This window comes from Marmota flaviventris, chromosome 10, assembly GCF_047511675.1.
Source record: "Marmota flaviventris isolate mMarFla1 chromosome 10, mMarFla1.hap1, whole genome shotgun sequence".
NCBI lineage: Eukaryota > Metazoa > Chordata > Mammalia > Rodentia > Sciuridae > Marmota > Marmota flaviventris.
In genome coordinates this window covers 20611476-20636624 of record NC_092507.1, presented here as the reverse complement: position 1 = coordinate 20636624, position 25149 = coordinate 20611476, and the positions used below count along the sequence as shown (strand labels likewise).

The following is a 25149-nucleotide window of genomic DNA, read 5'->3' as shown; positions in this document are numbered from 1 at the left end:
TTTAAACATCACTTACATATTAAAAGGAATAATGTACAGAATAAAATGCACCATGAGCATTGTTTTGTGGATAAGACATGAAACTTTAAAGAAATGTGCTTTTGGAGGAGTCTTTGGGGCTTCGTTTTCTGATCCGGCAGTCCCAATCTAGTTTACTCCCCTCGGATGCGGGGAAATGGGGGTGAAGTTCAGGGGGTGGTGCTGCTCCAATTTGCCAGGAGGAAGACGAGCTAAGCACGGGGACAAACAAAGTCACGGTGCTAACAGTGCGTGCAGGCCCAGAAATGATGCCAGCAGGAGTGGCAGCAGGGGCTCAGGCGCAGTGGCAAAAGCCTGTAGGCAGGTGGCATAAGCATTGAAGGCAACCTGTTGGATGGCACACACGTGCTCTGTGCGGCAAGGCTCACCACAGGATGCTAAGTCGTAGCTGACTGAGTTGTAGACGTAGTAGCGCTGCAATGTGCCCTGGTTGGTGGCGATGCGGGTCAGCGCAGAGTGCATGGAGCGGGCGCCTGCATCTGGCACCCCATAGGCCTCAGTCAGCCGGTACTCGAGCTCCCAGCGTGGGCTTTCCTGCGAGTTCGCCAGGCTTAGGTTCATGAAGTAGGTCACCATGTCCTGAAGAGCGGGCACAGGGTTAGGTGAGCAGTGAGCAGTTGTTTAGTTGCACCCCTAATTCTACCTTGCATTTACCCCTACATTCTTTATAGTCGTAATAATGACTGCTATTAGTGAATGTGTAGCCACCTACCAGGTATGCTTGGCAGACATCCTCTGATGAGGTAACTGTGCTTATTACCCCCAATTTACTGATGAGACAATGGAAGGCCTAAAAAAGTTAATTCACTTGACCAGGGTCATATAGTGGCATGGGTAGCATTGGGACCCAGGTTGTTTACCCCACTGCCTATTTTCTGTTCCATAAGGGAGTAGCCGGTTGACAGAGGTTATAGAACTGTAGTTGATGGGGATGTAGAATACATTCAAGCAAGACTCCTTAGGGCCCAGAAGCATCTTCAGGTCTAGAATCTGAAAGGTCCTAGACCCTTTCCAGTTAAATTTGTGGCCACCAAAGATCTGCCATGTATGGATGAGAGCTGACAATCTGGGCATATTACATTATTACTTACACTTACAAAAGGAGAAGCTAAGTGCCAACATGGACAACAGGCTACACTGCTGGGGGTTGGAACCCAGGGCCTCGCACATGCTAGGAAGTGCTCTACCACTAAGCTATACCCCAGCCCCAAGCCACACTCTAAGATTCCTCAGGCTTCTTTCTCTACATGAGAATCAAGAACCTAAATGATTTCACCTGTCCCTGACTGTAAATGCCCTCCTCCAACTTGCTTTTTCCTGTCCTTTTTAATTTTTTTATTTTTGAGACAAGGTCTCATCAATATGCCCAGGCTGGCCTCAAACTTGTGTTCCTCCTGCCTCAACCTCCCAAGTCACTGGAATTACAGACAGTTGCCTCCATGCCTGGCTTCTCCCAGCCATTTCTACTTGGATGCCAAACTGGATCTTCCCTCTGAAACCTCATCTTCCTGCAGTCACCCTGTCTCAGTAACCAGAAACTTCATCTTCTCAGTGCTCAGGCCAAATGCCTCAGAATCCTCCTTCATTCCTCTCTGTCATGCCCCATATCCCACACCAGTCCACTAGCAAATCCTAGTTACTCTGCTTCCAAAATACCTACAGGATCAGACATTTCTCACCAGTGCCCTGCCACCACCCTGGCCCAAACCACCATCATCTTGAAGTTGGTTTTTGTGACACTTATGTCCTAACTGCCCTTCTGCTTCTCCCCTTGCCCTGGTGACCTGTTCTTGGCACAGCATACATGGTGATTCTGTAAAACTGTAAGTCAGAATATTTTTTGCTCTGTCCCAAACCCTCCCAATTCAGAGTCTTGTGCCCTGCATGACCTGGCCTCACCCCTTCCACTCTTCCCTGTGCCTTCCACTGTGGCCACCCTGTGCTCTTCCCCTAATGCGCCCAGCACGTTCCCACCCCAGGGCCTCTCACTTGCTGTTCCCTCTGTCTTCCCAAGACGCCCACCTGGCTCAATTTCTCAATTGATTCAGAACCCAAATGTCACCTTGCCTGTGACCCTTTCCTCCTAAGAGCACACAAAACCCTTTACCATCGCTACCCTTCTCCTCTTCCTGTTTTTTCCTTCCTGGCTGTACTCTCTGTCCCTACTCAATTTTAACCTATTCATTTATTATCTCTCTCCTGTCAGAACATCAGGTCTAAAAGGGCAGCAAGCTTGAACAATGTCCTGAGCCAGAACAAGACATATCACAGAGGCTTCATGTTCAACATTTTGTTGAATAGATGAAGGAATAGTATTCCTTTGGCATTTCAACAATCATAGCCATCTTAGGAGGTGAGGGCTTGCTTGACAAGTTAGGGCCTAGAGCCTACTCAGTATTTGGGAAGAGGTGGGCAATGGACTTGAGATCAGAGTGTGGGAAGCCTCAAATACCAAGCCAAGGAGATCCAACTTTATCTTGAGGGCACTGGAATGACATTTGGACAGTTTGTTGTCTGTTTTTGTTACTGGGATTGCTTGAACGCTGAAGCACTTTACCATTGAGCTACATCCCCAGCACTTTTTATTTCTGAGACAGGGTCTTGTTAAGTTGCTTAGAGCCTCACTAAGTTGCCAAGGCTGTCCTCGAACTTGCTATCTTCCTCTCTCAGCCTCCCAAGTTGCTGGGATTACAGGCTTGCACCAAGGCATCCCACTCATGTGGATGAAAGCAGTGCTTCAGAGAGATGAATCCCTTCTTTGTGTATAGTGGTTGGGTTATTGCATGCAGGTCAGGTGGGAGACAAGAAGACAGGGAAGGAGGCTATGGCAACCATCCTGGACGAAGGAGGATTTGGGGAAGAACTGACTTGCTTTAGTGGCAGGCAGCTCCAGGGTTCTGAACCTGAGCCTGAGAAGAGTGGAAGTAGCTTGACCTTCCTGAGGCTCAGGGGTCGGCAGCAGGTAAGCTGGCTGGCTGAGAGTTAAGGAAGTCCCTCTCACCCTCCTCCTCTGGCCCCAGCAGACCCAGGGCCCCTGACCTGTAGCTTCAGTGTGGCTCGGTCATACTCCAACACCCGGATGCCTGGATTATTGGCCCCGTTGACGACTCCAGGTAATGTGGTTTTCCACGGGGTGACCCCAGGTGTGAGAAACATGACGCTTATGGGGGCACCTTTTAGGAGAGACAAAGTGGGACTGAGAGAGGTTGGTGAGAGAAGGAGGGGGGCATGCTGGCATTTGCCCTCCAGATCGAGTACCTGCATCATCATAGAACATCCGGAAGCTGTCGGTATGGTGGTGCCCAAAGAACTGCCCTGCTATGACTCTATGGTGCTTCCGGACCAGCTTCAGGTACTCCTCATTGAAGTCCTCCCGGAACCACGGCTTGTTCCGTGTCTTCTCAAAGAAGCCGGGGGGCACGTGGCCAATAATGTACACCTGCAAGGAAGGGGTGTCCGGGACACAGATGTTCTCTCCGGATCCTCATTTCTACCTCTTAAAATGCCCATCTCGGGGCTCGGGATGTGGCTCAATTGGTAGAGCGCTCGCCTGGCATGCGTGAGGCACTAGATTTGATCCTCAGCACCACATAAAAATAAAATAAAGATATTGTGTCCATCTAAAACAAAAAAATAAATATTAAAAAAAAAAAACTGCCCATCTCCCAAAGGCAGGTGGGCAGCTCACAAGAATCTCCTCCCCGACATTCCTCCCATTCTCTCCCCTGACATTTGCTCTATACCCCAAAACAGGTGAGTCACATGCCTTCCCACCTCTGTGTCTTTGTCCATGCTAGGCGTGCCAACTGGAGAACCCTTCTTGTTTTCTATAAATCCTACCCCTACTTCCGAACATTGCTCCAAAATCACCTCCTCCATGAAGCCTTCCTGTTCCTTTTAAGACTAGTCTTCTCAGAGAGCTTGAGCATTCTTATGTAGCATATGCTACGTAGCCATGTATGTTCATGTCTTACACTCCCTGAGTCACTTGGTTAATAATCCCTGGCTACTCGGCCACCTTTGCAGGAGACAGAACAGGAGACAGGATTAAGAACATGAGCTTTGGAGTCAAACTGCTGCTTGGACACCAGCTGTGTCACTCTCTGAGTGTCAGCTGTCTCTCATCTGGAATAGCAGCTACCTGGTGGAGTTTTCAGAGTTAAATGAGATCATCCATAAAAAGCACTGAGCTTGGCATCATGAGTGCTCATGAGCGCTCACGAGCACCAGCCGTGATACCCTCCTGGAACATTCTGGGCAGTGCAAGAACTCAGGCCCATGAGACACTGTGCCAGTCCTTGAGGTGCCAGCCCAGCAGACTAGATGGACACATCTCAAGGCCAGGGCATCCCCCTGAGATCTAGTGCACAGTTCAGGTGGCCAGGGTGGTGTAGGAGCAGTGGAAAGAGCTCTGAACTTGGGGTCTAGAGACTGGGGTTCTACCTCCTCTCCATCATTTACTGGGTGACTTGGGACCATCACTGTTCCCATGGGCCTCAAGGTCTTCATCTACACAGGCTCCAGGACCCTCCTAGCCCACAGGGCTGTCGTGGGAGTAGAAGCTGCCCCTTCTAAGATGTGTGCATCTCAGGGTGGGCAGATGAGTTTGTGCCAAGTGGGAAACTTGTTCAGGAAGTAACCCAGAAGAGAGGGAAGAAGAAGCAGGAGCGCTCACCATCTCCCCAGCCTGGGACGCATTGGTCAACACATCTTCCAGCCACTGGAACTGCAGGCCCGGATCAGCCATGCCAGCTGTCTGCTCATTGTTGCTGTAGTATAGGTTGGTGTTGAGGACCATGATGCGCCCCGCCCTGCTCGGACCTGGCAACTTCTCAGAATAGAAGGCACCTGGGATGTCACAGGGAGAATCTGAAGGGGGCTCCTGCCCGATTCCACCTCACTCTCCCACCTTCTCCTTCCCACCTTTCCCCTACGAGGGGCAGTGAGGAGTAAGACCAGGGGCTCTGTCATTCATTAGCTGTGCAATTTGAGAAAGTTACTTCACCTCTCTATGTCTTAATTTCCTCATCTTCTAATGGGAATAACAATAATGTGTGTTTGCCCATCCGGATCCACTGTTGACCCTCCTCCACTCAGCTATCTGTTCCAGGAGCTGACCTGTTCAGACTAAAGCAATGGGCTTCTGCGCTGCAGACTTGTGGTTGGTTTAGACCCATGGGGAGTCCCAGCAGCAGGAGACAGAGGAAAGGGAAGAAAAGGGTCAGGCACCCCTGGGGCTGGCTGGGTCTCTGGACCAGTGGTTCTCAACCAGGAAAGTTTTGACCCAGGGAATATTTGACAATGTTCAGAGAAATTTTTAGTTGTCACAACTGGTGTGTGAGTGGCATCTAGTGAGTAGAGGCCAGGGTTGAAGCTAAACACTCTACAATACTCTCACAGAGGATGGCCTTCTATAAGAAAGAATCATCCATATCCAGGCCACAATGTCAATGGTGGCAAGGGTCAAACCAGGTTGAGCTGAAAGTCAGCTCCTTCCTCGGGTTGCTGTGAAGATTTTAGAACTGTGCTTAAGAGACGCTGGCATACAGTAAATGCTGAATATCTATTGGCTTATGATCATCATTAATACTGTGAGGTTAAAAGCACAAACTTTGGAGTCTGTCCTGGATTCTGCTCTCAAGCTTGCCTTTGCTAAGCTGTGCAACCTCAACCAAGGGATTTGATACCTTCAGGCCTCAATCTCCTAATCTGTAAAATAAGGATAAAATCAGTACCTATTTCAAGGGATTGTTGTGAAGATGAAATTAGATCATACAGTAAGTGCTCCTTACAGTAGCAAATGGCTTTTGTACCTTCTTTGAAGAGAGTGACGGATTCGTTACTAAGCCATGGTCTCCATAATTCTGCTACGTGATTGTAGATGTTGTTGCTCTGTGCTGGGAACTGGTTTTTAGGGTGAAAGTCATGATTTCCCAAAGCTGCGTAGACTTTAGTGTCTGGGAGGAAAGGAAGAAATATTTTTACAATATGCAAAAGAGGGCTGGGGCTGTAGCTCAATGGCAGAGCACTTGCCTAGCATGCGTGAGGCACTGGGTTCGATCCTCAGCACCACATAAAAATAAACAAATAAAATAAAGGCATTCTGTCCATCTACAACTACAAAAAAATTTTTTTAAATATGTAAAAGACTTGATGGAGTTAGCCATTTTCAGTTGACTACTGGCCATTGGAGCTGATGGGAAAGAACAATAACAGATGAAGAAAACACAAAAATAAGTATTAGAAAACCACATTTGATAAAATCTGGCTGAACTTTGATCAAGTCTGGGAAGGAAGAGCAGTGAGTTGAAGGATCCCAGCCCCTAAACCCATTCCCAGCAGAAAATTTTTTGGTCATAAGGAGGCCCCAGATGATAAGGGGAAAGTTGGAGGGTCTAAATAATTCATTATCATCAGCAGCCACTTGATACCTTGTCAATTCCAGATCCATCTTACTGTTAGGGGAACAGCCTCATTCACTCTGAGAGGACTTAGAAGTTTCTCTCATTCATGAAGTCAACAAATTTTTATTAAGCACCTACTGTGTGTCAATGCATAGACCTGGGAGCCAGGTTCTCACTCGCAGTCCCAGAGGATCTGCAGCACAGTAAGTTACTAGGTATTGAGTAATTAGAGGTATGAGCGCTGTTTAAAAAGGGTTGGGGGGGCAGGTTATTTGCTATGGGAGTGATAATGAAGGTCTGAAAGTGGGGGATTAGGGGATGCCTCCCTGAGGAATTGGCCTGTGAATATGTACAGTGGGATAGGAGAGCTCAGCGGACTTATTTCCTCCTTGTTAACAACCTTACTACTGCTTTTATTTTATTTTAGGCTCTATGTCTGACACACAGTAGGTGCACAACAAATATTTGATAATGCATAAAAACCCCTCTAGAAAGAGAAGGGGTAGGGGGAGACCCTCTTGTTCTCAGAGACACGGGCCTTGCTCATATACAAGTTTGATACATCCCAGGGAGTGACCTTGAACCACCGTGAGAAACAGGAGCCTTCAATTCCGGGCTGGGAAACGAATGCCTCTAACAAGCCCATTGCCATGTATAACCTACATGATCTGGAAATGCAAAGAACTCTGAATCAGGAGGAGGTTGTTTAATGGTTTACCCTAACTGCCCGGAAGCAGCTCTCTAAAGTACATGCCAACAGCCACTAAGAATCCTGGGAAGGGCTGAGGGTGCAGCTCAGTGGTAGAGCATTTGCCTACCATGCACAAGGCCCTGGATTCAATCCCCAGCTCTGAAAAAAAAAAGTGAAGGAAAAAAAGGCAAGAATTATTTTAAAAAAAAGCACAAGCCCCCAGGGTCCTAAAGGCAGATGAGAAGGGAAGGAATCACTTCATTTTTTTTTGAACTGTTGCCATGTGCTCCTTGCAAACATAAGGTCCTGTATCATCCCTAAAGAAAAGGCAACAGGGAAACATCATGTCCCTGAATGCCCCCTTTCTGTTCCCAAGAACCTAGCCAAGTTAAGGGAACAATGACGGGAAGCCTCGGCCAGAAGTTTCAGATACATATATCTTGAAGGACACTGGCTTTCTCTTACACACACTGGGGACTACGACACTCAGTAGAAAGCTGTAGAAAGCTTTCTTGCACATACACCAGGACAGTTGCCCCTGAGGATGCTGATCAGACAGGCGAACTAAGCTAATGCTGATGATGTCACTGCCTCTGCAGCCCAACATATAAAACTCCTCTCTGAATGGGACAGGTGCAGAACTGAGAGTACTATGGAAAGGATCTGTGTTATTCATCCAGCCAGGACACTGGACAAATGCCACAGGGGAGAGGAGGCTCTGCTTGACAAAGTGCCCTGAGGGAGGAGGTGCTATCTGTCAGCCTGTTGCCTCTGAACTTCCTTGGAGCAGTCACTCATCTCTTGTAAACTTTCCCCCAACAAATCGCGCGTCTTGCAAGACTTCATATGGCCTTTCAGCAACTACCCCACTGCCCTGGCACAACTGGACATGATAGCTCCATCAAGGGCATGACCTGGTATCTTGTTTATTGTCCTATCCCCAGCCCCTATAGTGGTGTCTCACTCATAGTACGTGCTCAATAAATTTTTGTTGATTAATCAAATGAGTAAATGGGTTACCTTTTTTCATCACCATAACAACCCAGGGGGCAGAGACAGGTCCCAGTGTTCTCTTTTATTCACAGGAAGAAAACAGAGTCTAGATGAGATTACCCAGTCAGAATGTGGCAGAGTAAGAATTAGGATCTGGTTTTTGTTGTTGTTTTTAATTTTATAAACCTGCATGCTAGCAAGGCAGGGCCAGTGTCCTCAGTGACTGGTGGTCATACAGGTGATATAGAACACGAAATCTCTGTGTCCTTTCCTCCTCTTTTTTAAAAATTAATTTTGGGGTGCTAGAGATTGATCCCAGGGCTGGGTATATGCTAGACAAGTGCTTTACCACTTTCTCTCGAACAAATTGTTTGACCTTACTTATTTAAAATGGGGGTGTTCTGTTTGGCCTCTGTTATTATAATTCTCCAATAAGATAATGTTTCATTTCTTCTCTTCCATTTTGGTCTCATTTTAACATCTCTAAAAGTGAGTTGTGTCTTCCCATGATGGTCATGAGAAAGCACTATGCCATTCTCAACTGGTAGCATTGTCTTCTTGGCCATACATAAAATAATGACATATCATTTAGTCAGTGGCATCTTAGATATTAGGAAATTTAATAAATGTGCCAGGGTGACCTAGATTACAAAATCTTATCATTTATATTTGTGTGTTAAATCAGAGTAAAAAAAAAATTTCTTATTCATTATTTCACTTCTATTATAGAAGTTCCACGTGGAGCAGAGGAAAGAGGCTCAAATTGGACCTGAATGTGAATTCTTCCCTAGAAAGTGACTAGCTCAGAGCCACAGTTCCCTATGTATGATTTGGAGTAATAGTACCTTTTGCTGGGTGAGGAGGATGTCCTGGTTTGACCCTAAGTAGTAACATCTGCTGGAAGATAAATAAGCCCAAATGCATCTGGTTTGGGCATGAGTTAAATAAACTGGAAAAGGTTGAGTTAAATAAGCTGGAAGCTTCCAGGCATCTCTTTGACCTAGTTGTTTTATGTTAAGGGGAGGAGGCAGAGGGAGTGATGTTAAGAACAGTGTTCAGATTAGGATTTAGGGCCTCACCCTTGCCACATGACCTTGACCAGTGGACTTGACCCAAAGGCTCAGTAGCAAAGGTAAGCAGGTAAGAGCTTCCCTCTCTGGGACTATCATGACAATGAATGAGCTAAAATGTGAAATTCTCAGTGTGGACACTTGGCTCAGTTATTAATGCAACTGTTACTTATTTTTATTATCATTGTTCCATATCTGGATTCTGGGGACCCATGATCAAGACTTTTAGAAGGAGCAGCTGTACTAGAACTGAAGAGGGTGTGGGCAGCTATCTCAAGTCCCCAGCTGGCAGCCTGTGGACTTGATTCAGGCCCCAGGACCTCGCATTTGGCAGAGCCCACTGACACACATATTCAACATGAGATGGGGCATACGGACCCTCTCCTCCCTGTTGTGTGCCCCAAAGTCATTGCCTCACTCCATCTCCATACCTGTCTGTTCTGCCAGGCTCACAAGGCCTTGAAAGCACACAGACAGCACCTTGGCTAGAAATCAGCTTTTCCCAGAGGCCTTGGCAGTCTGGATGGTTTGAGGACAGCAAATACCAACTCCAGGGACACAGCAGGACATGTGTGTAAGCCCACATGATGCTTACCCAAAGACACCACAAAAGTGTAGACAAATGAGAAAGGTTTGAGTCTAGTGTTCATAAAGAAGGAGCAGAAGGTAGTAAAACACAGGCATCTCCTTCCGTGTCCCTTGCAGGATTGTGCAGAAGGTAAGAAATGGTCACTGTGAAGCACCTGGCAGAGGACCTGGGCAGCAGCCATCATGGTCAGAGGAGAAAAGACTCACTGCTGCTGTCGTACCCCTGTGCCAGGCACCATCTGGAGTTCAGGGACCAATCAATGGCAGAGTCTTACCTGGAAAGACCTCCCTGAGGAGGCTGGTCAGGCGCTCCACAATTTCCAGCACAGCTGCCTCTCCCAGCCTCTCATTGGGCACGTGAGGCGTGTCATCACTGAAAAACACCACAGAGACAGTGGGGGTAGGAAACACAGAAAGGGACAAAAGAAGAGGAAGGGACAACACTGCAGTGAGAAGAAAGTTGTGGAACTGGGCTTCACATATCCACATGAAGGGGAATGGTCAGGCTGGAGCAGAGACAGAAAAGCATTCTAACATGGGCTCTGCCATTTGCCTGCTGTGGGTCCCTGGCCTGGTTCTTAACCTCTCTGAGCCTCTATTAGCTCATCTTTATTTATTTATTTGTTTGTTTGTTTGGTGCTGAGGTTTGAACCCAGTGCCTCACGTGTGCCAGGCAAGCATTCTACCACTGAGCTACAATTCCAGCCTAGTTCATCTCTAAAACAGGGGATAATAGGCACCAACTCATAGAGTATTGATGAGACTTCAATAGAGATGAAAAAAAAAATATATATATATATATATATATATACACACACACACACACATATGTGTATGTATAACATATATAATGTATTAACAGCATCTGTTAGGTTGTCATTAATATTAGTTATTAGCATTATTACTTTCTAAAGAAAAGAGGTTTATTTAGCTCATAGTTTTGGAGACTGGTGGTCCAAACAGTCTGGAGCAGTTTCTGGTGAGGGCCCCCATTGGCTGAATCACATCGTTGCAGAAATATGTTTGCATCTCTATTTTTGTCATTTAGGGAAGAAAACTCTGCAGTCCCAGTCCCACCTATAAGCCCAGAGGGAGCTCAGGGTTGAGAGGCACCTCTGAATTCTATTCCTTTCCCTAAAGAGCTCTAAAGAAACTGGAGCTGACTTCAGAGTGCAGGGTTCAGATCTTCTCTAGGGCAGGTCCAAGGCCATTTTGTCCCCCATTCAACTGACCTAAATTCTTGGGTTCACCTAAAAATCTCAGCAGGGTGAGGGGAGAAGGAAGGAGAATGGTGACAGGCAGAGTTCGGGGAGTAGCAGGAGGCAGGGGTAATCCAGACAATCATATCCTAAGGCCTCAGCTAGACCGAACAGTGAGGCAATGGCTGTCTAGGTTCTCACCCAGGGAAGTTCATTAGCTTAATGCTAACCACTAATGCTACTGTTGCTACTAAGAGCTCACAGCTGGCTTAATTTATGGTGGGTTCTTTTCTTTTTTTGGTACTTAACCACTGAGCCACATCCCCAGCCTTTTTTATTTTTATTTAAAATTTTTTTTAGTTATAGATGTACATAATACCTTTATTTTATGTATTTATTATTTGTTTATTTATTTATTTTATGCCGTGCTGAGGCTTGAACTCAGTGCCTCACATGGGCTAGGCAAGCATTCTACCACTGAACTACAACCCCAGCCCTGCCCTTTTTATTTTTTACTTTGACACAGGGTCTTGCTAAATTGTTTAGGGCCTTACTAAATTGCTGAACTTGGCCTTGAAGTTGTGATCCTCCTGCCTCAGCTCCCTGAGGCTCTGGGATTACCAGAGTGCTCTACTGTACTGGGCTTGTGCTTAGTTTGGATATGGTTTGAGTGTGTCCCCCAAAGATTTGTGTGCTGGAAGGTTGGTTCTCAGTGTGGTAATGTTGGGGGTGGTAGAACCTTTAAGAGATTGGGAGCCCTACTGCAAGATAATTAAGTCATGGGTGTGTGCCCTCAGGAAGTATTAAGGTAGTTCTCACAGGACCCCAGCTCCTGCCAGAGTGGGTTGTTATTTAAAAAAAAAAAAAAAAAGTGAGCTTGCCAGCTGGTGACACATGTCTACAATCCAGCAACATGGGAGGCTGAGGGAGAATTGCAAGTTCAAGGCCAGCTTCAGCAACTTAGCAAGACTCTGTCCCAAAATGCAGAATAAAAAGGGGATGTAGCGCAGAGTAAAGTGCCTGGGTTCAGTCCCCCAATAACAAAAATAAAAATAAAAAAGTGAGCTTGGTTCCTGATCTCTCTGGTTTCCTATCCTTTCATGTGACTGCCCCTCTCACATGTGTTCCCACCCTGATGCCATCACCATGTTGTGATGTAGCCAGAAGGCCTTCACCAGAGCTGAGCAGATGCCGGTATGACACTCTTGAATCTTTACAACTGAGATCTAAATAAATTTGTTTTCCTTATAAAGTACCAAATCTTGGGTATTTTGTTATAGCAACATAAAACAGACTAATACAATAGCCACATCTACTCATTTGTTCCTCATAATAACCTTACAACATAGGTTCTATTATTAGGCCCATTTAACAGATAAAGAAACAAGGAACAAAAAGGTTAGAAATTGTTCCTAAGTGTATAAGCTAGAAAGTGAGGGGCCAAGATTTGAATGTAGTCAGCCTGGCCCCAGGGGCTATGTTCACACATAATACATCCTACCATGTCTCTGATACCCTCATTAAGGCAGTAAAAATTGCTGTTAGTCCTGACAAACCCTTGGGGACAGGCCAGGAATGACATGGAATCAAAACTCCACTTTTTAATTTTTTTTCTAGCTGAGAGGATTTAATTTGTTTCACAGAAAACAAATCCAATTTCCATGGGCTGTTCTGCAAGGGTTTGCAGCTCTCTCAGAGAAGTAAACTTCTTTATAAATGAGGACAGCCAGGGGCATTGTGGGCTTCATCCTGCCTTCCAGAAGTGTCCATGGAAGCTGGCAGATGAACACTAAGTCTGAGCTCCCTCCAGCCCTTCTCCCCAGCTCCCCTGGTTCACCACTTGTTGTAAGATGTCCTCTCCAATCCTACCACATGGGTCAAGTGTCCTGTGAAGCTCCCATATGCCCCAGGTGACCCTCTTTCCTCACTGGGATGTTGTGATTTTGGAGGCTTCTCTGCATTTTCTGCAAGACTGAGCTCCTTGAAGGCAAGTCTGTGCTTGCCATCCCCGATCCCCAGGGTCTACCCCAGGGCATGTGACAGGTTGACCCACCAAATGAGGGAGTGGGCAAGGGCATGGGGAGCCCTTGAGTGAGGAGGAGGACAAGTGCCCAGGAAAGTTGAAGGTCTTACAGCTGCATCCTTGTCGGAGTAACAGAAAGTGAGTCTCTGTGGCTGAGGGGAATCACCCCTCCAGCTCTCCCCATAACAAGTAGTACCCTGACCCACAAGTACTCTAGGGCCACCAGGAAGCCCAGGGGTGGCATGCAGCTGACCAGAACACATGGCCCCGAAGCTGGACCACTTTCAATCCTCATCCCTTCTTCCTTCCCTGGATTTGGATCTCTCAGGCTTAAAGTCCCTAAAACACAAAGGGTGTAGCTCTCTTATCCCTCCCTAGCTTAAAACCTGAGTTCTTCAGGTGCCCAGATGGGCTATATCCCTGTCCCCAGCTCCAGTGAAGGCTGTGATCCACTGGGACCAGAACACAGAGGTTGAGAGGAGTCTTTGGAATCAGCCAGGGTCCCTTGGCCAAATTACATAAGTTCCTGAAACAGGACCGATGGGAGAACTAAAGGAGATGATGAGGACAAGAGACCCACTTGGAAGGTGCCCCATGAAGGGGAGTTCTGTCATGACTGCTCTTACCCCGTCCAGAGAATGAAGTCTGGCTCCGGCTCTATCTCCTTCATGGCGTAGATGGAGGAATTGATGAGGACCCAAGGAGAATCACAGAGGTAGTCACCCCAGGGGCCTGCATTGGGCACCGGCTGGGAGCCTGCTGATGGGCACACCCGGAGGGGGTCTTTGGATACTGTGTAGTTGGGGTCGAGGTGCAGGTCAGAGATGTGCCAGAACTTCCCTGCAGAGGAAAACAGACCTTCTCTCAATGCTGATCCCTTTGTGAGCTTGGATGGGAAAGAAGTCCAGAGGAAGCTGGGCTGGGGCGGACATGCTGCACAGGTGGACGGAGGCCCTCTCTGGGAACCCAGGTTCAAGAACGAGGGCCCAACAGCCAGGCTTTGACCAGGATGGTATTGAGCAGAGAAAAGGCTTCCTCCATCCCTGACCCGTGCCCCTTGGCAAGACCCTTTCTATTGCCCACCCCAGCATCCATAGTGGCCGTATGGGGGATAGGGCTTCATGACCCTCAAGATGCTCAGACTAGGGTGCTGGTTTTCAAGCAAAGGCAAGAGTGAATAGAGGTTAGTGCTCAGGCTCTGGAGCCATTTATGGGCTGTGTGACTCCAGGCAAGCAAGGTCACTCTCTGAGCCCATTGCTATAGCCAGATCCTGTCATCTGCCAGTGGAATACATACAAAAATTTTTACTGGAGGAGACTTGTACCCCAAATGAGTTGGAAGATCTAACTAATGAACACCAGCAAAAACCCTGTGGGATATGGGCAGCAACAAAGTCTTCGAGTACTAGATCAGAGAAGAAGGAAGGTGATTCAGTGTGGGCTGAGTTTCCGGTGTGGGTGAACCACGGTAATTCTGGATTCAGGGTGGCAGCTCAAGCAGCTGGGAGTGGTGCTGTTCACTGACATGGGTTCAATCCTCGGCATTGCATAAAAATAAATAAAGATATTGCGTCCATCTACAACTAAAATAAGGATTTAAAAAATAAATAAAATGGCATTGTTTTTACTCCCTTTACACCCAGCTCCAAACCAAGGGAAGTTGAAATGACAAAAATATTCTTGACATCATACGGAGAAAGGAATCCCAAGAACAGGTCAAACAAAGTGGGCTTCTCATGTGTACCCAGACCAAGCAGCTTTAATGACTGCTTATTGAAGGAGGATTGAACAGGTCTGGCCCGTTTCCTAAATCCTGTGTTTCTAGCTAAGATTAGGGTGAAGACTAAGATATCCTCACTTTTCTGCTGTCTCTTCCTCCTCCACTTCCTGGGTCACTCACAGCACATAATCAACATCTCTCACCCAAGTCTGGGCTGCTTCTGTTGGTTTCAGGGCTGGATAGCCAGGACCTCACCCAAGCCACATGATATTCCATGTGAATCCAGGACAGGCCCCTGACTCTCTTGACTTTTCCTCCTGGATCTTCTTGAGCTCTTGCCCACCTCTACTGATCTAAACCTTCAGAAAAGGATCTGAAACTTGTTTAGACTAAAGTGTAAATGACTGATTAAGCAAATCATTACCCCTCCCATACACTGTACAGTCATCCTCACCACAGCCCTGGGAGGTTTTGATCATTATCCTATTTTAAAGATAGGGAAACTAAGGTTTGGAGGCCAACGTGTCTGAGATCCCATGGTCAATGGTGGGGGGTAGCCTATGGCTCAGCTCCCCTCCCAGAGAGACATGATTGCTAAGGGAGTAAAAACAATTCCATTTTATTTATTTTTTAAATCCTTTTTTGTTTTAGTTGTAGATGGACACAATATCTTTATTTATTTTTATGTGGTGCTGAGGATTGAACCCAGTGCCTCACACATGCAAGGCAAGCACTCTATCACTGAGCTATAGCCCCAGCCCGCCATTTTATTTTAGATGTGCTTTTTTTTATTGACAACATATGTCTGCATTTTTTTTTAATTCAAACTGAGTCTTTGCTTATAATGGGTGGAATTTAACCCTTTCACACATATTGTGATCCCTAATGTATTTGAAATTGTTCCTATAGCGGGGCAAAACCCTAAGCTAGAGTAAAAGATCAAACTGCCCCATTCCGATTAGTAGGTGGGCACAGCTACTGGACACATGCTGAGTGGGTCACATCTGTGTCTGAGCCTCAGACTAGTTTGGCCAGGCTGATGCAGCAAGAGGCCTTTGTCCTTCTTGTGGTTCCTCACTTCCTTGACCTTGACAGGAGATATTTCCCTGCTTCAAGTAGGCTGTTTGTCAGTTAGCCACAAAAACTGAGCAATTTGGCCCATGTGACATCAGCTCACAGTGAACATTTCTCCACCTCCAAAACTGGTGCTGGAGACTCATTTCCGTTGTCAGTTTCTAGCAAGTGTGTACAACCGAAACTCATGCCAGCCTCCCTGGCACTTCCTTCTGTTGGGTGTGTGTGTGTGTGTGTGTGTGTGTGTGTGCACATATCCCCCAAGACCTAACTTCAGAGGTGGCCAGGATTGTGGAAAGAACCGCAGAGAGTGCTAGAGATCCAAGCAGGTGGCTCTTCCTCCCGTCACCTCATTGTGGAAGCTTGGATCTCTGTGACCTCATCTGCTGCTAAGCCCAGTTCTGCCTCCTCAGCCATGACTCATTCTCTTCACAGGGCGTCTTCCCTGGCTTCCCCAGCCGTGCCCAGTCTTCCCCTGTCATCATACTGTTGTTTGTTCCTCCTCATTCAGGCCTTAACCCAAAGGTCACCTCCTCAAAGAAACCTTCCCTGATCTGGTCACTAGCTATGGCCTTCTCCAGTTTTATTTTCTTTGGAGCACTCTCAAAAATGGAGTTATCTTGCTGGCTTGCTCATCCTCCATTCTCCAGTGTACAGTGTCAGCTCATGAGAGCACAGAGCCTGTCTTGTTCCCTTCTGTGTCCTGAGCACCTAGAACAGTGCCTGGAATATGGAAGATGTGCCAATATGTACTCAGACCATGGGCAGGATGAGTCAACCAGGAAGCACTTGGAGAATGTCAGCTAGGAACCTGGCCCATCAAATGCTTGCCTCACTGTATCCTTACAACTATTGTGTGCCCTGGGGATTTTTTCATTTCTTCTTTCTTTTTGGTGTGTGTGTGTGTGTGTGTGTGTGTGTGTGTGTGTGTGTGTTGCTGGGGATCAAATCCAGGGCTCTGCACATGCTAGACAAGGGCTTTTCCACAGATATACACCCTCAGCCACCATCCCCCCACTCCCTCACTATGTTACCCAGGCTGACCTTCAACTCCTAGGCTCAAGTGATCCTCCTGCCTCAGTCTCCTGAGTATCTAGGAATATAGGCACATGCCACTGCACCTGGCTGAGGTCATTCTGGCTGACTTGAGGCCCGGGAAGGAGGATGTTATAATACACATACCATAAGCGAATAGGAACCACAGTTTTCTTTGGAATTGACTGCAGGTGGTAAGGCTCAGGCCCTACTCCAAAGGAATTAAGCCCTAATTAGCATGTGTTGGAGAAATCCTGGGCCCCAGGACCTTGGGTGGGAGCACCCAGGTGGGAGGTGGCCATCTGGTTTCTTTCTGGAGTTTGGGGGGGTGGGTTTGGTTTGTTTGTTTGCTGTTGTGATGCTGGGGTTTGAACCCAGGGCCTTGATATTAAACAAAGTTCTATCACTGAGCTTCATCCCTAACCCTGGTCATCTGGTTTCTAATCCAAGCTCTTTCATGTATTGCCCAAGGGACTTTGGACAAGCCAAGCCACCTGGCTTTGCCGAGCCCAAGGATGTTGATATCTGATCTGTTCCCTGTGAGCATCAAATAAAATAATGAACAAGAAATGGCTTGTAGAGAAAAAATTCCAACATACCATACTGTTACCTGTAATTACCCCTGGTCCAAGAGTGAGGCTGGAAGGTATACGGAATTTTTTACTCTAACACTACCTTTTAGACAAGAGCTTCCCAAACTTCACTGTGCAGATGCCTCACCTGGGTATCTTGTTAAAATTAGGAGGCTTTATACAGACTTGCAATGCTTAAATCTTTTACTGTAAACTCTTATACTGAGGTTTTATTTATTTTTTTTATTTAATTTTTTGCGACACTGGGGATTGAACCCAAGGGCACTCTATCACTGAACTATATCCAAGTATTTTTTTTACATATTTTTTAATTGTTGATAGAACTTTATTTTTTATTTATTTATATGTGGTGCTGAGAATTGAACCCAATGCCTCACACATGCCAGGCAAGTGTGCTACTGCTGAGCTGCAGCCTCAGCCCCATATCCAAGTATTTTTATTTTGAGGCAGGTTCTTGCTAAATTGCCCAGGCTGGCTTCAAACTGTGATCCTCCTGCCTCAGCTTCTCAAGAACAGAAATGATCATAGTGCACTGAACTCTGCTATTAGCTGTCAATATGACCTTGGAGATTATCTATATTTATATCTATGTCTGTATCTACATCGATCTATCTACCTACCAACCTATATCTATATCTATTATATGTGGTCCTTTAAACTTGAACAGCATCTTATCATGTACATGCACAATATCACTTAACTATAACACTTAATCTTTCCTCTGCTATCATCCCTATTTTATAGATAGCAAAAGAGAGGCTCACAGTCACATAGGTATTCAAGGAAGGACCAGAGCAGGATCCAACCCACCGGTTTGGGGCAGTGGGTTGTTTTTGCAAGAGTATACATAAAATTTGCAATCAGGGAAATCTTATTTTGAATCCTGCCTCCTCTGCCGCAGTCTGGCTGGGCACAAAATAACCGAGCCGCCATGAGGCACTTGTAGGTTCAAACAGGAACTCCTTTATTGCCCGAACTCCCGGAACGCCACCCACGGGGCCCTTTCAGGAACACCACACACCAACCGGAACTCCCTCCACCGGAACTTCACCAACCAACTTGAACTCTCCAGGAATCCCCGCAAGAGCTCAACAGGATGGGGAACTCCGCAAGAACTCAAAAGTAGTGGGCTCCCAAGGCAGCAGGAGCCGCCCTATTGCCGGACAGCAAGGGTCTAATACACAACTGAATACACAGCCTGTTTCAATCCAGCATCATCCAGTCATAGCAATTATACACAGCTTCCCTTAATTATCATTATTTTAATGGCTCGCTGGCGTCACCTCTCAACCACTCCTTCTGGCAAAAATGCCAGGCGTCATCCCAACTTGGCTATGGCTCTCAACACTCCTCCACACAGGCCATGGTGATTTGAGCCAGGTATTTCCCTAGCTGAGCCTCAGTTTCCTCATCTGGAAGATGAAAATGAGAATGCCCTCAGCAAAGGTGGGTTGTGTGGCTGAGTTATCTCCTATGGAGCACCTGGCCATGGGATGAGCAAGCTAGCCAGGGCTCATTCCCTGGGCCAAACTAGCCTTTGGGCCTCAGTTTCTTCTTTCTCTCTCACTCTCCCTTTTCCCCTTGTTCCCTCTCTCCTTTCTCCTCTCTCTCTCTCTCTCTCTCTCTCTCTCTCTCTCTCTCTCTCTCTGATTTGTCTCCTCCCGTGTGAGAGGAAAGCACTAAACAAGGTTCTCTATAGGCCCTCCCAGATACTATGACTTTGTCTTTTATTATATTATAACCCACACCACAAAGGGATCCTGATTCTTATTTCAGTCCTTGGCTACTGATGTTCAGCAATTAATCCCAAAGCACTTGGATTATGATTCCTTCTCTGTAAAATAAGCCACACAGGGTTCTTTTGTCAAAACCAACACTTGCTGTACTTGTGCTAACCACCTGGATTACTCCTCTCACAGCAGCTCCCCAAGTTAGACAAGGAGTCAGAGGCTCGGGCCAGACACTCTGGGGGCTATCAGTCCCCTTCCCCAGCTGGTCCTGCTCCCTCAGACTTGAGAGGCTGTTTCCAGTTACCATGCTAACTTGCACTGGAAGAACTTGTCTGTTTCTCTGCAATTTGAAACTGAGGAACAAGTGGAAAGTTTCACAGGTATGTGGTGGGGAAAAGGCACTAGCAGCTTGGCCTCCACCAGAGCTCTTGGCCAAGGAAGGGAGAGGTAGAAGCCCCACAGCTTCAGGTAAGCAGGGAAGGCTGCTCTCTGACTGGGTGTCTCAATGTTCTCTTGCACTTCAGGAAGATATGGAATCTGAAGAGGAAAAAAAACTTGCAAGGGAATTATTTTTAAATTACTTTTGTTTTAAAATTAGACATATGTACATCCCAGCAAGTTTGGAGAGAGAAGATAATACTTTAAAAATCTACTATCCTAGTCAGGTGCAATGGCACACACCTATAATACCAGTTATTCTGGAGGCTGAAATAAGAGAATCGTAAGTTTGAGGCCAACCTGGGCAACTTAGCAAGATGCCATCTTTAAAAAAAAAAATTCCAAAATAATGTGTAGAAAGATACAAAACTTATCTCAGGCAGATGCTATGTCTCCCAAGGACTCCTTATCTGTAAAATGGGTATAAGGGTAACAGTACCTACTTTACAGAGGCTATCCAAATCAAATGAAGCTGGGCAGGGTGGTATGCCCCTGAAGTCCAGCCACTAAGAAGGCTTCAGCTCGGGAGTTCAAAGCCATTCTGGGCAATATAGTAAAACCCTGCATCAAATAATAATAATAATAATAATAATAATAATAAATTTAAAATTTTTTTCTTTTATTTTTCAAATAAGTTTCAAAAGGATAGTGTATGCCAGGTGCCTAATATCCAGTCTGACCCATTGTAAGTACTAAGTGTTAAATCTTGCTATTTTTGCCAGGCACAGTGGCACACACTGGTAATCCTAGTGGCTTGGGAAGCTGAGGCAGGAGGATTGCAAGTTCAAAATCAGCCTCAACAAAAGCAAGGCATTAAGCAACTTAGTGAGATTCTGTCTCTAAGTAAAATAGAAAATAGGGATGGGGATGTGGCTCAGTGGTCAAGTGCCCCTGAGTTCAATTCAAACCATGGTACCAAAAAAAAAAAAAAGATTTGGAATAAATCTTACTATTTTCCTTAGTGGCTTGCTTGTATTTATATAGCATTGTGTTATACACAGAGTGTAACTGGACAGCCTGGGTTTATGTCCAGACTCAGACACTTAGATGTGTAACCCTGGGCTAGATGTTTCTCTAAAGTTCAGTTTCCTTGTCTATAAAATGGGGATGATAATACTTCGCAAAGCTGTTGTGAAAGTATGATGCAAAAATAATATATGTAGAAATTTTAATGGTGACTTGTACTAAATATTATTTATTGTTTTAGTTTCATTGTATTGTCTTGAAAACTTTCCACCAGATGGTTAGCCCATAATCTACTCAGCTATTTTATTCTTGCTGACAATTTTTTATTATTATAAACAATGCTACAATGAATATCTTTGTGCAATTAGGGAGGAAGGACATTCCCTAGGCTGAGGTTAAAGTGCCTATTGGCATTTGGATTTGTAAGAAAATATTTAAAAATGAAAGAGTGAGGGAGTGGAAGATTCTTTCTATCATTCCCAAACCACAAATCAGATGGGCAGTGTCAAATCCCCCCAGGGTCCTGGGGTATCTGTCTCCAGGGCAGAAGGAGGACTGTCATTCATAGCCTTCTCCTGAGCAGGTTGCCCACTCAGGGAACAGTCCTCTCAGGGATTTTCCTAGAGGTACCTTCCACCTCTAAGTCTCAGCTTCTGAAGGTCAGTCCTTCCCAGGCAAAATGCCTCCTGACCACCTAACACTGGTGTTCCTCCTTGCTGGCTTCTGCAGATGCCTGGTCACACCAGCAAAGTTCTTTGCCAAGGTCCCTTTTACTCTTGAGTGTCTAAGAAGTGGACTGACCAGAGGAGATCCTTAGGAGACACTGACCCTTTGAACTCCAGCCAGGACACAGAAGTACTGAGTCCTGCACCTCAGTTGTCCCCACCTCAGAAAGGACAGTTAGATCCTTCCATTTGCTGAGGCCAAAAAACAGTGGTGTCGCCCTCGATCCTTCCTTCTCTCCCACAGCCAATCTTTTTTTTTTTTTTTTTTGGTTGGGGGGACACTGGGGATTTAACCCAGGGGTGCTTAACCACTGAGCCACATCTCCAGCCCTATTTTTTATTTTGAGAAATGTTCTCGCTAAGTTGCTGAGACTGACCTCAAATTTGGGATCCTCCTGCCTCAGCCTCCAAATCACTATGATTACAGGCCTTCACCACCGCACCAGGCATCTGACAGCCAAATTTTATCCAGATTGGAGCATTTCCCTTCACCCCTACTTCTACCACCTGCTCCCAGCTCCACCCCGTCTCACTGGATGACAGCAGTGGCCTCCTCCCTGCATATATATATTTATATATTTTAGTTGTAGACTACATAATACCTTTATTTATTTATTTATTTTTTAGAGAGAGAATCTTTAATATTTATTTTTTAGTTTTCGGGGGACACAACATCTTTGTTTGTATGTGGTGCTGAGGATCGAACCCGGGCCGCACGCATGCCAGGCGAGCGCGCTACCGCTTGAGCCACATCCCCAGCCCCTATTTATTTATTTTTATGTGGTGCTGAGGATCAAACTCGGTGCCTTTCATGTGCTAGGCAAATGCTCTACCACTGAGCCACAACCCCAGCCCCCTCCCCCCCCCCCCCCCCCCCCCCCCCCCGGTTTTCTTGCTTCTCCTTTAGCAGGAGACAAACTATTCAGTTTGCCTAGGACCAAGGGAATTCCCAAAGCACTGGATTTTAAGGAGGAAAGTCTCAGATGAACCAGGACAAGTTGGTCACACTCCCTGAACCCATTACACTCTCTTCCCAATACCACAGTCCAAGTCAAATCATATTATGTTTAAAACCCTTGAATGATGTCCCATTTCATTTTGAGCAGATCTGAGTCCTTAAAATTGTCCTCAAGGTTACCTGTGAGCTGGCCCCAGCCTCTACCCCCTTTGCACTGATGATATCCCCTGTCATCCCTTTGTCTGCTCTGCTCCAGCCACACTGACTTCCTTGCTGTTCTTCATGCATATCACCCATGCATCCACTTTAGGGCTTGTGCATCTTCTGGCCTCTTACTGGAATGTTCTGACATCCACATGGCTCTCTCCTTCACTGCCTCAGGAATCTTTGCGAATGTCACTTAGACAGCTCTTCTCTGGACGCTCTGTGCATGCTCCCCTTCCCCGCATTCCCTACCTCCCTATTCTATTTTCTTATTCTCCATAATACTTATCTCCTAGAATACTATGCATTTGTTTATCTGGGTTTTTGTTTGTTTCTTCCCAGGTGAAGGAATGATCTGTGAGGACCAGGACTTTGTCTTCCTCTCTGCCTTCTTCCTGGACCCTAGAATAATGAATGCCTGGTACAGAGAAGGCCCACCACCAACATTTTTTTTTTTTTGGCTTTATTTTGTTAGGTGGTGCTGGGAATCAAATCCAGGATCTTGCACATGTTGGGCAAGCACTCTACCACTAAGCTGTACCCCAGCCCTCTACCAGTGTTTTTTGAATGAGTTCATGAATCTTTCCTACCTCTACCAATCCACAGGCTCTTACACACATAGGGCATTAACAAAGTCAGGATCCTATCCCTGGCCCCAGGTAAAATCTTCAGGCTTCTGGCTTGCTGCCTCTCTCCACAGCCTCCCTACCTTGCTATTTTTAGCAGCACTTTGTTTCCTGTGAGTGGCTTCCAGGACCTGCTGAAATCCAAGTTCACAGTACAAAACAAAGACATCACAGTCATTCCTGACGCCCTACCTGGTTCAGCCCAGGTGACGACCCAGTGGGCCAGGAAAGTCAGCCACTTGAGCAACCTCATGCTGGGCAATCTCTTCGCAGCAGCAGCAGCAGCAACAGCAGCAGCAATAGGTTCTCCAGAACTTCCCAGCTTGTTGTTGCAGGACATGTGCCTGAGCACAACTTCCCGTCCTGTACCTGTGTTCCAAGTGATCCAGGGCACAGGCTTCTCTTGCTTTTCCTCCTTTGCCCAGCAGGGTGTGGGCGGAGGAAATGTACTGGTCAGGGCAGAAAGGCCGGCCTTTGCACTCTTCAGTGGGAGCAGCACTATCTTGCCAGGAGATGTGTGTTAGAAAGAGTTCATATCTTTTAGGGATATACACTGAAGCATTATGGGCAAGAGGATATAATCTCTGTAATTTACTTCAAAATAATTCAGTAGGATTAAAAATGTTTCAGTCCAACCAGCAACTGCAATCTCCAGAAAATTCACCTAACCTCAATCACTGAAATGCAAATATCCACTTTCTGATTACATTACTCCATCCCAGCAGAACTGACAAAACCATATGAAATGGCTGGCTTTGGCCATCAAAAGAACTTAACTGCTAGTAGAAGATGCTCAAACACAAATGAACCAAAACTTACAGTTCATTCTGCCAGGAACCATGTAGTTGGGAAACGGTGGGACTGGTTAGCGCCTGCCCTCCAGAGGCAGGGTAAACCACTGGATCCCAGCTCAGCAGTGAAATGACAAGCCCAGAGGAGGATCAGACTCAGATAGTGGAACCTGAGAGTCTTCTGGGAGAAGATAACACAGGCTTAATGCCTTTGCTTAGTTGTTGTTTGCATGCTGGGGATCAAACTAGGGCCTCACTTTTGCTAGGCAAGCACTCTACTACTGAGCCACACCACCAGTCCCAATCAATCAGCTTAATCTTAATGCACAAATAGGAGTTAGCAGAAGGGAAAAACCAGGGAGGAGAGCATCCCAGGAAGAAGGAACAACTTTTCTAAAACACAAATTGTGTTACTTCTTGATCCTGAGACACTTCTGTGTCTCTCCCAGCTCCGAGCTCAAACAAATGAGCACACCCTGGGATGCTTCAGCATCTCTGCCTTTATTTATTTACTTACAGTACTGATATTTATATCTAGTAAGGAAGAAATTTAGCCAGGCAAAATTTTTTTTTAGAGAGAGAGAGAGAGTTTTAATATTTATTTTTTGGCGGACACAACATCTTTGTTTGTATGTGGTGCTGAGGATCCAACCCAAGCCGCACGCATGCCAGGTGAGCGCGCTACCGCTTGAGCCACATCCCCAGCCCATAGCCAGGCAAAATTATGCCTATAATCTCAGCTACTTCAGATACTGAAGCAGGAGGATTGTAAGTTTGAGGCTGGCCTAGGGGCAACTTAATGAGTCTCTGTCTTTAAAAAAAAAAAAATCCATGGCTAGGCAGGTACTTCAGTGGTGCAGCACCAGTCTAGTATGTGCAAGGCCCTCAGTTTAATTCCTAGTACTGAAAAAGGGAAAAAAAAGATTTAAAAAAATGCAGAGAGGTACGGAAGTATCCCAGGGAATACTGTCAGGTATTGTTGGACCTGGGCTCTTGGGGCAAGGGAAAGAGAAAGCAAGCAAGAACCAGATATGCTCAGCTGTTTGAGCTTACTGCTATAGGAGCCATGGAAGAGTCTTAATTAGGAGCAAGACACAACCCAATTTGCATTTAAGAAAGCTGGGCTGGGGATGTGGCTCAAGCGGTAGCGTGCTGGTCTGGCATGCGTGCGGCCCGGGTTCTATCCTCCGTACCACATACATACATACAAACAAAGATGTTGTGTCCGCCGAGAACAAAAAAATAAAAATATTAAAATTCTCTCTCTCTTAAAAAAAAAAAT

General features: G+C 46.2%; 1 protein-coding gene across 1 annotated transcript; it reads right to left on the bottom strand.

Moving 5' to 3' along the window:
* Nucleotides 1-252: 252 nt before the first annotated feature.
* Smpdl3b (sphingomyelin phosphodiesterase acid like 3B) lies at nt 253-23329 on the bottom strand. Its single transcript, XM_027937089.2, has 8 exons — nt 23269-23329; nt 13634-13847; nt 10061-10158; nt 5853-5996; nt 4715-4887; nt 3298-3478; nt 3079-3212; nt 253-618 (listed from the first exon to the last, which is right to left on the bottom strand). Exons 1-8 carry the CDS (start codon nt 23327-23329, stop codon nt 253-255), a joined length of 1371 nt encoding a protein of 456 aa, XP_027792890.2.
* Nucleotides 23330-25149: the final 1820 nt, after the last annotated feature.

Bases quoted from the DNA above. Each gene is read 5' to 3' on its own strand.
- Smpdl3b (XM_027937089.2), bottom strand. From the start codon at position 23,329: ATGAGGTTGCTCAAGTGGCTGACTTTCCTGGCCCACTGGGTCGTCACC. The intron at 13,848-23,268 runs GTAGGGCGTCAG...TTTCCTCTGCAG, and splicing joins CGTCACCTGGGCTGAACCAG to GGAAGTTCTGGCACATCTCT. The intron at 4,888-5,852 runs GTACAAAAGCCA...GTGACATCCCAG, and splicing joins CGTCACTCTCTTCAAAGAAG to GTGCCTTCTATTCTGAGAAG.